The sequence below is a fragment of the Canis lupus genome, chromosome 2 (assembly GCF_011100685.1).
Source record: "Canis lupus familiaris isolate Mischka breed German Shepherd chromosome 2, alternate assembly UU_Cfam_GSD_1.0, whole genome shotgun sequence".
Lineage (NCBI taxonomy): Eukaryota > Metazoa > Chordata > Mammalia > Carnivora > Canidae > Canis > Canis lupus.
In genome coordinates this window covers 52746077-52759904 of record NC_049223.1, presented here as the reverse complement: position 1 = coordinate 52759904, position 13828 = coordinate 52746077, and the positions used below count along the sequence as shown (strand labels likewise).

At 47.3% G+C, this 13828-nt stretch overlaps 1 protein-coding gene across 7 annotated transcripts in view; it reads right to left on the bottom strand.

Moving 5' to 3' along the window:
- Positions 1-462: 462 nt before the first annotated feature.
- The window catches only part of PIK3R1 (phosphoinositide-3-kinase regulatory subunit 1), an 80707-nt gene continuing 67341 nt past the window's right edge, over positions 463-13828 (bottom strand). For 5 of the 7 annotated variants that reach the window (XM_038530761.1, XM_038530764.1, XM_038530763.1 and 2 more), the window contains 9 exons: positions 8553-8655; positions 7775-7873; positions 7493-7673; positions 7163-7288; positions 6316-6458; positions 5939-6115; positions 5773-5841; positions 5019-5189; positions 463-4468 (listed from right to left, as the gene is read on the bottom strand). In XM_038530761.1, the coding sequence (XP_038386689.1) occupies positions 4279-4468; positions 5019-5189; positions 5773-5841; positions 5939-6115; positions 6316-6458; positions 7163-7288; positions 7493-7673; positions 7775-7873; positions 8553-8655 (1259 nt within the window). In that variant the 3' untranslated portion in view covers positions 463-4278. Of the gene's footprint in view, positions 4469-5018; positions 5190-5772; positions 5842-5938; positions 6116-6315; positions 6459-7162; positions 7289-7492; positions 7674-7774; positions 7874-8552; positions 8656-10080; positions 10264-12020; positions 12052-13828 lie in introns of those variants that run through there. The other 2 variants (XM_038530768.1, XM_038530767.1) reach the window with 2 other exon arrangements.

Below are 13828 nucleotides of genomic sequence, written 5' to 3'. Positions count from 1 at the left end.
CGCTTTCCAGAAATGGAGTAATGGGCTAATGGGATGCAAACCAGGTTGGGGAGGCTACGGGCCGGGCACGAGGCGAGAGAAGCCGTTTGAGAAGCCTCTCTTCTGCACGATGGACATTCCAACGCAGGACTTAAGTTTCAAAACAATCTTTATTCTGTTTGAAGACCTAATACAATGCATTGAAGCAACTTAAAACAAGACGTAGCTCCACTGAATCTACAGCTTGAACAAAATGTCAAGGAGGTGCACTCCCCCCACCCCACCCCCGGCCCAGTTGCCTTGTAAAGGCAAAATTACAACTGATCATGACATCCTCCCTCTCGTCAAAAGACCAACTTTTATTTTAACAATGTCATATAAACAGATTTGTAAAAACATCGAACAGATTGTAGCTTTAAAAAATACACACGTATAAATGAGTTTTTTTTTTTGTTTTGCCTTTTCTTTTTTTTTTCCTTTTTTTTTTTTTTTTTTTTTTTTTTTAAATAGCAGCATCCTGGGCAGCTAATGCTATCTCATGGTGACAAGTTTAATGTGAAGTTGGATAGTGTTGCCAATGAACCCAATTCTGTTCCCTGGCTACTCATGATACCAATACTTTATGTAACCCGATTTGTAGAAAAATAAGAATTTGGCATTTCGAACTCTGTCCCATGCGAGGCATTGTGCTTTAAACTGCCCCTTTCTTAGAAGACCCTGAACTCAACTCTCAGGGTCGGCTCTCCAACTAGATACCATGCATAGCAAAAGCACAGGTGTTAAAACCAGCACTTTTTCTCCCGCGAAGGAACATCAGTAGGACTCCCAAACACGTTACTAGGCCATAACCAGCTATGTGACAAAGCACTTGGTTCCCCACAGTGACAGCTCACACAAACACATTTCGACTCGACACACTGAAAATGAGGATTTCCAAGCTAAGCGAGTCATCCAGACCAGCTCACCCAGAGGAGGAACTTTACAAAGCAGGGAAAAGCCAAAGAATTATGAACTTCTCGCTTCACTTGCAAAGGTTCACCTTTAGAAGACAAAACAAAGCCACTTCAAAGGGAAAAAAAAAAAAAACCCACCCATACACATCCACAAGAATTGTACTAGACATGTGCTGGTTGTGTACTTGAACTCAACGACTGTGGATCTGTTTTGGCTGAAAGGTGTACTGGAAACAGTCCATGCACATATACATATATACATAGCTCAAGGGCCGCGAACTGGTCAGATGTCGCAAACAACATGCTTTTTGCCTTCTCGTGGGGTTAGGATTTTTCTCTTGGGTGTAGTACTGGGTCTCAGAGCTCCCAGGGTACAGCCCCCTCAGAGCCTTGCTGCAGCTCGTTTGCCTTCTGGCTTTTCTGTGGAGGATGCTACCGTGGGTGGGGAGGATGGATGCCTGCATGAGAGCAGTTATCAGGAGTGCCTCTGCTGTGTCCCTTCTTACTCACCAGCCACTTGGTGTTATTAGGAGATGACTGACTGAACCCGAAGATCCCTCCTGGTCAAACACCTAGAAGGACGAATGCGGTGGGCACGCTACCCGCACTCAGAGTGGCACATGGCGGAGGCCTAACATCAGAGCTTCGGGGTCACTCGCTGTAAAAGGGAACAAAGCATCCTGCCTTCGCTGTTGAGAGAAACCCACTTGCATTTTTATGTTTGCAAAATGCAAAAATAAGGCAGGTGCCTGAACACCACACCACCTTGGGGGAAGAGTGTCAAACCAAAAAACGTTAATAAGACTATCTTTGCATGAAACATCTTAGATCTTATACTTTAGATGCTCAATGAAAATCAGAGTTAATAGCATGTGTGGATGGGCTACCAAAAAAAACAAAAAACAAAAACAAAAACAAAAAAACCTCCCACCAGCATAAGGCTGGTTCATAAGCTACTATCAGAGCATCGCTGGGCTTCCGTGTGAAGTGAAAGGACAGTTTCAAAAGTTGACACTTACGGACTACACAACCAGGGAAATCCTCGGCCGTGTGGAGATGAGAGGGAGACAGATCAGTACAGTCAGGCTTCAGGGCTGACAGTCTGGCTGTAAGACCGGTTCTTGCGCTTGATACGAAGAGAATAATGTAAAGAAAAAAAAAAAAATACATTCTGCGGTGGATTAAGTCAGCTGCTAGGCTATTTCCGAGGAATTTTTAAGAGCAACTACATTGAAAACCCAAACAAAGCAGCCCTCCCCGCAGTATCTGAGATAAAGCCGCGGCTGCGTCAGCCCTGGCAGAGGAGAGCTGCGGTCCTAAGATCCCACTGCCCCCTCCCAGGCTTGGGCCTGTCCACACTGCTGTTCGGTTGCTCCCGCCTCACGGCCAGTTTGCACCACATGGGTTATGTTAAGCCGGGGAGAGACGGCTGCCTCCTGCCCCACACGAGGGGAGGCCCTAAGAGGCCTGCCTCTCCCCCACAGCAGCGGGGGCACGTACGGTTAATGACTCGGGTGACCTGCAGGGGCGGTTAGGGTTCCTCCAACGGCCGTGACTCGAGCGAGCTCTCCACAGCCCAGCCTAGCCCAGCAGCAGCAGCAGCTACGATCCGTGTGTGTTTGCCTCCATGATCTCAGTTGAATGGAAAAGAGCAGGCACGTGAAACACGTGCAGAGGAAAATATTTTTTCAGATCGTGCGCTTCCTGAAATGAACATTTATTGGTTGTGATGGGCCGTCTAGTGTTAGAGACGCGTGTTCTCAAGGCAGCGGCTCTACCTTGACATCAGCGTTCCAAACAACGGTGGGGACCCCTGGCCCCGCGAGGCTGGCTTTGTCTCCCTAAGACCTACAGTATCTGACCTGCCGCCGCAGCGGGTCCGTGCTTGTCAGGGATGTAGGATAACTAGCAGATCCAAGTGGGAAAAGACTGAAGTTAGAAGTTACTCCCTTCTCTGTAGTCATGAGAAAGTGCATTACCATCCCGCCACCCTCCCTCCACCCGCCTGTACATCCCTTTGCTGCATCCCCCCCAAGATTCAAGAAGTTCACAATTCTTCATGAAACAGACATTACCAGGTACCGTATTTTGAGTCTTAAAACAACATTGTTGAACTCAGCGATACTTTGTCATATTTATATATCTTTCTCTTTTTTTTTTATTGAATAAAGCAGCTTTGAAGCTTATCAGGCACTGCCCAACAAAACATTTAGTCCAAAAAAAAAAAATCTGTTATGAACTTTTTAACCTTGGGCTAATCGCCAAGTACTTTGTACAAGAAAAACTGTAAAATATTTCATAGTTTTAATTCTGAAGCCATTTTTTTTTTTACTGGCATCCTGTACATTTAAAAAAAAAAAGGGAAAGAATCACAAACGAATAACAACAACCAAAAGAATCAGAGACACGGTATTTTCAAGCAACAAAAACTGGGGTGGGGGAAGCTTATTCTGAAGGTACATTTAAAACTGAGATAACGACAAGAATTGCATAGCACTGTGAATTTAGCCTTCAGCAAAACGAAAAAGAAGCTATTTGGTATTGATACAAATCCATCTATTTGATAGTTAGTCAGTCATCCATTGTTATGTACATATTTTATATAATGAAGGTCATTGAAAGTCCTATTGTCCAAGCTCTGTTTTTTTCTGTTGGTGGGGTTGTTTTTAAAGTTTTAAACACCACACTTTCTGGCACTCCGCTACAACAGATTCTCCTCCTCTGAACGTACGCGAGCCGACGACGTTCTCCCAAAACGTCTCTTGTGAGCCAAAGCGCCTTTCTGCTACATATCGTTCATTTGTTAGAAAATGAAATAATCCACAGTGCGACGTGTCTGGGTCCACCGTGCACAGCAACCCCCAGGCTCAACCAGCCCGGCTCGAGTGCTCCCAGGCCGGGGCTCTGGAGCCCGTCCACCCTCTGGTCTACAAGGTCCCAACTTTGAGCTGGTAAAGCTTCAGAAAGCATTAACAAGCACCATGGTTAAAGGCCTCTTTGTCCCTGCACGCAGAGATTTTTGCATTTCTTTTTCTCTTTGTGTGGTGGGTTGTTGTGGCTTAAATTAAACCCCCGCCCCAACCCCCCCGAAAAAACCGGGGTTAAAAAAAAAAAAAAAACTAAAGTAAGGACAAGCACTCCAGAGTAGAAACGTTATGGTCACCGCACGGTGCTGGGCTGCGTGTCTCCCCCTCTACTCTGTGGTCGTCGGAAGCTCGAGTCCCATCTGCAGGCAGACGGCTTCGTTTCCGCAGCTCAATTACAGGTCAGGCTGGAGAGGAGCCCTGTGCTTTCCAGAGGCCTCAGGGTGGCTGCACTTCAGGAGAAGGATCCGAGGCCAAGCGCTTCATCGCCTCTGCTGTGCATATACCGGGTAGGCTAGTGTGACGTTGAGAGAGTCGTTGTGCTGCACCAGGGAGGTGTGTTGGTAATGGAGCACCAGTTCTTTCAGGGAGCTGTACAGGTTATAGGGCTCGGCAAAGCCGTAGCCAGTGGCCGTTTTGTTGATGACGCAATGCTTGACCTCGCCGTCCACCCTGCGGGGGCGAGAGAAGGAGAGAGAACAAATGCCTCGTGAGCTGGTCCTGCACCAGGGCAGGACCCCCGGGGGGCACTTAGCGGCTGAGCCACCTGCGCCCGGAACCCAGCCTCACGGAGCCACTGTCTTTGCATCTTTAAAATGGGAGAAATCGAACATGGTGGCCTTGAGAGACAGGCTACCGCATGCATGTATGTGCTGGCAGGTGGGGCTGGGGGGCTGCGCTCTTCCTCCAAGCATCCATAGGAGTCTTTCAGGCTGGCCTGCCCTTAACTTTGCATTTATCCTCTGTTCTCCTGTCCTCTGGGCCCAGAAGTCCTGACTGCGTCTGGGATGATTGCTCTGCTTAAGTGGAAGGGAGCTCAGGGAAGGTGGTGTATTTTTAGAACCTTTTCCTTCCTAGAGGACACTCGCTTTTCTGAAGCGAGAGCAGTGATCCAAAACTTCTCTTTCGCGTCTGGAGACTACTTATGCCCCAGGGGCCCTCATCACAAGGGCCTGGCCATTGCTCTCCCTGAGCTGACCACACGGCGGCTGGAGATACATACACCACGGAGCAAGCGTAGCAGCCCTGTTTACTGCTCTCCCGGACCAGGAAGGTGCCGTCCCGTTTCCCCCGTAGAAGGTTCTCGGCTTTGTTCCTGTTGCTACTGCCCACGTTCCAGGTCTTCTCGTCGTGGTGAGGCAGGTCCTCATCATCTTCCACCAGCGAGTATTGGCTAGAGAGGCGGGAGGGAGAGGGCCTGGGTGAGGCTGGGGGCGTCAGGCCCACCGCCCTCCTCCCACCCACAGCTTCCCCGGCCTGCCCCCTTCTCCCCCAGCTCAGCCAGCCCTGTGATCTCACTGGGCAGAGAATGCCAGTAAGTCACCCTCCTGCTCTTTTCTAGGTAGGAACTACGACGCAGTAGCTGGGCCCAGAGGAAGGTGTCAACCAGTCCTGTTTGTCCAGTTCTGATCAGGAAACGGACCAAGAGCACTGCCAGCGTGCAAATAATCCAAACAAAACCCATACTTGAGCTTCAGGGCGACACTGACTGTAATTGTCTTTCTTCTCCCCACTCCTAATCGTTCCCAAAACACACTGGGAGTTTTCAGATGTTCAGGGCCTGCGTGGAGGACACAGTGTCCCTTGACAGCCTCGTCAGGAAAAACCAGAGCTGCGTCCTCCTTCCCTAAACTCTGCCTTTTTTTTTTTTTTTTAACAGTTTATAGGGGCTCTTCCAAACTTGGTCCAATTGCTCCCTTTCCCTCAAACAAGGAAAGTCCTTGGCCGCCTCCCTCCCACCTGCAGTAAGTACTTACTCTTCCGTATTCTCGTTGCCCAGCCACTCATTCAACTTCTTTTGCCGAACACCTTTCTGAGTCAACCACCTGGAAAACAGAGGAGGCAAACTCATTCCTAATTTATCCTTAATTCTGGCAACCGTCCGTCGGCGGCGCTACGGGGGGTTCAGCTTCCAGGACTTACATCAAGTACTGGTCTCTCGTCTTCCTCAGCTGAATGAGGTCGGGCTTAATGCTGTTCATGCGCTTGTCGATCTCCCGGTACTCAGCCGCCTGCTTCTTCAGGTCTTCCTCCAGGCGCCTTCTACTGTCCACAATCTCACTAATTCGGGACTTTAACTTTTCATAATTATGCATAATCCTGTAGGCGAGAGAAAGGCATGGGTTATCCACCAGCCTCTTCAGGTAAAGAAGGCTTCCTCGGGCTGTCGTGTGGTTTTGTTTTGTTGTTTTTAATTATTCGTCGAAGGACAGAGAGCAAGATTGCCTTTCCACAGTTCTGATTCTGATAGAGGATTCTGATTCTCTTTCACACAAGGACAACCCTCCCGGTTCACCAACCTTTGTATTTCTTTTTCGTTGCCTTCACGCTTAAATTTTTCTATGTATTCTTTGCTGTACCGTTCCTGGCTTTGGCACTGCTCTTCAAATATTTTTATGGTTTCATTAAATGCTTCAATAGCTGTTCTCTTCATTTGAATTTCCTACAACACAATGGTTAATAAGACAATGTCATACCTGTCACTGGACAGATGAGGTGTTACTGTGAGACGCTGTCGGGACATCGGATGCTATTACTATCTAGCATGGAAGTCCTCTGGTAAGCAAGCGAGGCCTCTAATTCATAAAACCCATTAAAATAGTATCACAGAAGCTCACATTTCCTTTGGGAATGTTCCCAGTCTCTGAAAGAAGACTGCCTGACAATCTCCTATACTTTTCACTGTTTTAAAAGCCATTCCCCTTTATCAGCAATTTTAGGGAATCCACGTTGCCTTCTACTCCCTCTGGTGGTCCTAGATACATCGCGGCCTCGAGAAGATTAAGCCTCTAGGAAAACACTTAAAGGGAGCCTCTGCTTCTTTATGACGGGGCCTAACGGTCCCATCTCCATGTCAGAGGTTAGACGAGTTTTCTGAGCTAAAAAGTGCACTCAGGAATCACGTCAAATCCACTTGACACTCACAGCAGCCTCTTCAATTATCATAAGTACTTATTATTCTGGAACCTATAAGGGTCATGTAAAAGGTCTAGAGATGCTATGAATAATCAACAGTGTTTTACAAATACAGAATCTTTTCCAATAGCAGGAGCTCAACTTGACCTTTTTCTTGAAACTGAAAGGACACATCTCAGATTCTAGTAACTAAGAGTCTGGAGAGTCAACTGACTTTCGCAGAAAACTCACCTGGGAAGTACGGGTATAATCTTCATATAACCTATCGTATTCCCGACTTTTTTCTTGAAATTGAGTGTTATATTCATGTAATTTTTTCCCTACAGCTTCAATATTATCCTCTTTGACAACCTGATCCTGGAAGAATGAGAGAATGGAAGAGAGAGAGAACTTCATCAGTCGATCAGGTATTGAGTCAATGTTTTAGCCATTATCAAACCGTCCTTTTGTGATCACAAGTAAAAAGTCATTAACATCTCATTACATGGGATTCATCTGCTTCACAACGCTGTGAAGGTATCTTGTCTAAATACTGTAACAGGAGAATTTTGTTTCGATTACCTGTTGGTATTTGGATACTGGATAGAGTAATTTCACGTCCAGTTTGGGGTTATACTGAGCTAGAGACTCATTCCGGTAGTGGTTTATTAGTTCAACCACAGAGTTGAAGGTCAGTGGGTCAGAGAAGCCATATTTCCCATCTCGGTGAAATATTTTGATTAATTTGTTATTTCCTCCTTTCCTGTGGATACAACAGACGTAAGGGCGTTACGGTCTTCTCTAAAGAAATGTGTTTTAATGTCTGCTTGCACACCTCAACCTTTGCTACCTTCCCTGACTCACCTTAGTGTAAGAGTATAATCACCATGCATTTTAGTAGATGCATCTCGTACCAAAAAGGTCCCATCGGCTGTATCTCGAAGTTTTTCATTCACTTCTTCCCTGAAATGAAAAAAACAAAGCTCACCTTGAGGATTCTTCATTTAGCTTCACAGCAAACTAAACACAAAGGACACAGAGCTCCTCTATCGCCCCCCCAACCCCCACCCCTACAGATCACATGTATTGTTGATATAGAAATGTTACAAATTTCACCTCATTACAGAAAGACAAACCTAAAAACTACCTGTTTCAGTAATGGTCTATCTGCGGGACAAAGTTTTCATTTATTTTTTAACCAAACACACTGACAAATGAGCACAACAAGACATGATCCGATCCCTGAAAGGACTCCTTACTCCCCCTTCAAAAAAAGCTACCAATAAAGATGCCCTTTTAAGATGTGTCTCAGACAAGAACATTAACCCTAACAAGTTCTCCCTAACAGAAAGTGACTTTGGGCCCCACCTTTAGACAGTGCCACATCACCCTGGGGGCTTCCCTGACATTTTCTGCAAATAACACAACTTGTCGAGGATTTAATTTCCTGTGGCAGCCAGCACCCACAGTCCCCCCAGTGCTCTGGGACCTCTTTGGTCTTCCCTGGAAGACAACCAACTATGCTTCATGCTTATGTTGGAGGATATCCTAAAAATGGAACTTAGCATGCTGGTGCATTTCTTGCTCTAAAACTAGAATTCTCTCTCTCGAGCGAAAACTCAAAGAGTGTTTGTAGCCTTACCTTGAGATATCTCCCCAGTACCATTCAGCATCTTGTAAGGACATATTGTTATTCATACCGTTGTTGGCTACAGTGGTGGGTTTTGGTGGTTTAGGAGGCAATGCTGCAGATGAAAGAGAAAGAAAAAGTTGTTTGCAAATACCAGCTACAGTCGAATACTTAGGTCTAATTTAAGTTTCTTGAGAATACTGTGAAATAGAGCAATAATTCACAAGTCTATGAAACAGGACCGTTTTGTTAAACAAATAAAGACATCTTTCACAGAGGATGGATCAAAAAGAAAGGAAAGTGGAGAAGGGAGAGAACAGCTTACAGATTCACAACTACACTGGGTTGGCCATGTGAATGAATTTCAGAGTGAATCCAGAGTCCCGGCATTTCCTACTTCTAGGCTCTAGTTATATTAAAGTTTCAGGCCTGATCAAATCCATCTAAAATAGGAAACCGTGAACATATGAGCAGGAGAAACCACATGGGTTGGCTTTAATTTCCTCCTCTTATTTAATTATAAAAGACAAATTTGGTTTCTGTCCTCCACAAATGCTGTTGCTGTAATAAAACTCATCTACAAGCAATATGTTTTAAGAGGAGGAATTGGGTTTCTCTAATCTTAGTATTTCAGGCACTATCCTGCCAAAAGCCACTTTAAGAAACTCATCTGTGACCCAAATCTCTTTAAGTATTCACGTTAATATTCTTTTGGATAAATTGTTCTCTCTATGCCAAGAGTGAAGAAAAACCCTATCCCTCTTCCTCAATGTCAAATCAGTATTCCTGTACCAATTGGTGACAAATAAAAGACTGCAGTGTTTCTGAATTTCTTAATTGGGAGCAGGGCTAGTGCTGGACTACAATTGAGGAAGCAAAATGAGGCTAGGGTTTGTAACCGAATTCTGAGTCACAAGTTTTAAAGGACGGTTAGTATTTCATGCAAAAAAAATCCTCTCAGGAGTCTATCGAGAATATTTTATAAAGGGGAAGACTGCATAATGGGAAGCCAACTCCTTTTCCCATTCCGGTATCTTAATATAAGAACAGGCAAAGTCTCGGCATTTGATTTAGAACAGTCTCAGGTCACCTAGGACTGAGTTGCAATCACTGCTAGGTTTTACATGTTCCCTCAAGTACCAAGTGTTATCACTGCAAAGTACCACACTGTCCTCCTCCACTGTCACAAGAGAAAAGCAGCACAAAGGACGCATCATTTTAATTACAGGAACAGTATGAACGACACACAACACTATAACCCACAAATAGCAAAGGACCTCGATTAACAAAAGACACTAGTGAAAAACTGGAATCCAATTCCTATCTGTTCAAGTAAGAAAAAGCATTCCCCACACACAGCCTGACCTGCTTGCTTCTACAGGCAAAGCATGTAATGTCCAAGCTCTGATCAAGCTAATTTTTATTAAATTAGAACAAGTTAATCAAGAGAAATCGAAAGAGGATCAGTTACAGTAGTTGTCAAAAAAAAAAAAAAAGCCACAAAATTAACTAGCTTTCTAAAAGAATACTGCAGTATTACCTGGTGGATCCATTTCTATATAAAACATCAAGTCTGTGCCACAATTTATATCTGTCTTAGCATATTCTAAATCCAGGTCTTCCATATTCCAAACAGTGTTGTACATTTGTGCGAGAGTTTCCTTGGCTGAGCTCAGTTATAAGAAAAGAGTCCGGCTTTCTTTGTAATGGTGTCTTGGAATTCATTTTAAAACCTATAAGGGGCTGCACTGTAACCTATTACATCACACACCCCAGCCAATCAAGTCAGAAAAATGTCACCAGACCACTCCTGCTTCATCATTTCTCTTCGACATCCAGCCCTAACACAATCCCAACCTCACTGAGAACCCACATTTACTAGAATGGCAATGTATACATGCACATCGTTTCAAAAAGGTGTTTAATTTGACTATTCTCCTCCACCAGTGAGTTTTCTAATTCCTTTTTTATTACTCCTTGCAGCATGGTACGCTCCGCTGTTGGCAGGTTGACAAAAGCTGATATGCTGCAGCACGTAGCTTTTTTTTTTTTTTCTCCCCTCTCCCCCAGTGCATCTGGGTTTACAGAGAGCCTGATCATGCCTCGGTTTAAAAATCTTACAAATGCATGGAAATGGCATATTTAAGGTCTGTTTTCCAGTCCTTAAGTACCTCCTGTATGTATTAAAGGCAGAAGAGATCAAGAACTCTGGATATTTAATTTCTTTCCTACAGAATGCACTGACAACCCAGAACTTAAACACTGTTACAAACGTACCACAGGAGAAAGCACAATTGAAAGAAAAATCTCCTTCTACCAAACATGGTAAAAACTAAACCTTAAGGGCTAATGATGGAAAAATCTTTACAGGAATGAAGATGTGTATATTATCTGCAGAAATTTAATGTTACTAATTCAAAGTCCAGTCAAGGTAAGTTATAACTTCCAGAGAGAAAGAGGCTGTACCTCAGAAAGGAGGGTAGAGGAAGCAATGATATTTGCAAACTCTTTCTCACCAGCAGCACCAGAAGTCTGAAGATGGGCTTAATGCTGCTGGGGGGGGGGGGGGGGGAGTGATGTAATCACTCTGAGTTTTTTTTTTTTTCTCTCCCTCCATCTCAAATGCCTCACTCTGGGGACTGTTAATCCCGGTTGGCAAATATGTAAAGTAAAGAAATCAATTCCCCTATAAATCTGTTAATTTTAGTTCCTTAAAGCTCTTCTGCATATAATCCTGCCACCCTCACTAGAGCCTAATGTACGCTTCCCATTGTCAACGGGCTCTTCCCACCTACCGTATAAATCATGGAAAAGAGTGGAGCAGAGCAAGGCATTCTCTGAGCTCCGTTCACTTGTGTCCCGTCTGGTCCAATTCATCTTCCCCATTAATGAGGAAGGCAGGCTCAACCCAACCCCTGCAGCCCGCTCCCGGGGACACTTTGCTATTCCTAAACTCAAAATGACAGGCGCGCGCGCGCACACACACACACACACACATACACACACACACAGGTCCAAGGGGTGGTGGGATCTGTCCTCAGGAAGGTTCAGAAAAAAAAAAATTTTTTTTCCTGCTGAACGCAAATGTGTCCTCGTCCCCCCAAAGCAGCCAGGGGCAGGCTCACAGCCCAGAGGGTCACCCCCTGCCTTTGGGGCCCGCGGCACAGCGCGGTCGCGCCGCTGGACCCCGGGGCAAGCCGCCCGGGAGGAGCGCGGGGAGACAGGTGATTTTCCACGTCTCCCGAGCCGCCTGGCCCGGCACCAAGGTCCACGCCGAGCACTCTGCAAGCGCGCCCCTTCCCCGGTACCCGTGGCCGCCCCCCGCCGAGCCCCCGCGGGGAGGAGTGTCTCCGCCGGGCTCTTATCTGCCCTCCGCAGGCGGCACCTGATGGGACTCCGGCTCACGCACACCCGCGAGGTCGGCTGCGCGCGTGCACGGAGCGGGGAGGGGGGGGCGGGGGGGGGCTCCGGGCAACTTACTTTGCAGGTTGTGCATGTCTGCAGTTCCCGCGGCGGGGCCGGCGCCGGCAGCAGCCTCGCTCCCCCCGCGGCTCCCCGCTCCCGAGGCCGGCTCGGGGCGCTCCGTGGGCGGCGGGGGCGGCGGGGGCGCGGGCTGGGACCCGGAGCGGGCGGGGCGGGCTGGGGACCCGGCACCGGGACCGCGCTTGCTGCAGGGACGCTGCGCGGCGGAGGGAGAGGGGCCGGCGCACGGCTCGCAGATAACGATCACGGCTTCATCATTAACCCGGGCAGGTTCAAATATTTGCTGAGCTCGGGATTTCGAGGGGGGGGGGGGGGAGCCCGAGGCAAAGTCAAAGTTGTCACGGGCTAACAAGTGGCCCTAACGGAGGAGCCCGGACACGCGCTCCCTGCCCGGCTGCGGCCCCGAGGAGCAGGCGCTGCGCGGCCAGACACAGGAAGCGGCGGAGCTAGTTCAGCAAAAATAGAATCAAAGCCCTGCTTGTAAAGGCCTGAACCTCCCGAACGGCCCAGAACTCCGCGCCTCCCACGCGCTCACACACGCAGCCCCGCAGGTGGCCCGGGACTGCCCCCCGGGGGCGCGCGGCCCGGGGCGGGGGCGGGGGGGGGGGGGGATCCCGGGAAGGCTCGGCAGGAGCCCACGCTGCAGGCGCCTGTATGGGCCCGAGGGCAACTCACATTTAATTGGCCACAGGGCTGTCTTGATAATGAAAAGGTGTGTCTGCCCGGCGCCCACGTGACTGCTGCCCGCCGCAAAGGAAGAGAGCCCAGAAGGACGGGAGGCCTTCCCAGGGCACCTCTGCCCCCTGAGAAACTTGCCAGGCACCGGACCAAAGTTTGAGCTACGCCAATGTTCACTCCCATCAGCCTAAGATGGACAGCTTTCCTAATAGCTCCAGAACCATCACAATGTAAAATCACAGAATCGCTCACGCTAAAACCAGAAAGTAATCTAAAGAGCACTTCAAGCAAATCCCTCGGGCTACACATACACACACACACACACACACACATAGTCCTGATGTGCAGTGGTTTGTAAGAGATCAAGGCAAGAACCACCACCACCAGCCTTCAGGTGTCTGGTCCTAAACTCCCTTTTTCTCCACCCACTGGCCCAGGTCTTCACTTCCTTCTGCCAGAGAAAGTTAACATTAACAAGTGAAACCGAAGTTAATTACTCTTAGGCCACATGTAAAAATTTCACACCTAGAACAAAACTTCTTCTGTTTGCTATTTTTAGCTTACTTGTATTTTTTTTTTTTAACTACCTTCTAATTCCCCATAAAGGAACATGGTTCTATCTTATTTACCCTCGGACTCTGCCTAGGAGGGTGACCCATGGTCCCATGCAGAGCTCAAGGAAGAGCTAGGTGTTAACATCAACCGCACACGGGCAGGCCCAGCTTGAGGGTTACCTGCACCGACCTCACAATAAAAGTGGACTTACAAACTTTCCTTTGGTGCCACCGAAAGAGCACATAAAACCTACTTCCTGATGGAAAGGAAGAGTCTCTAGGTGAATCTTCCAGCTCCTGCCTGCTGATCACAGAGATGTTCGGTCCGTTCTGAAAACACCCTTGCACCCTCAGCTGTAGATTCCAGCCCTGCTTTTAAAAACTGTCTTTCTAAAGCCAGAAACCAAGGAAACATCTGTCTCTAAAGCACACCTGTCTGAACTTACATGATGTTTCATGTCTAAACCTTCCAAGATGATCCCATTTTCTAGAGTGTTTTCCATCTCAGAAGCAAAACCGTCCACTGGAAAGCAGTACAACCTCAACTTAGAGAAAGCAAGTCTTAAAACAGAT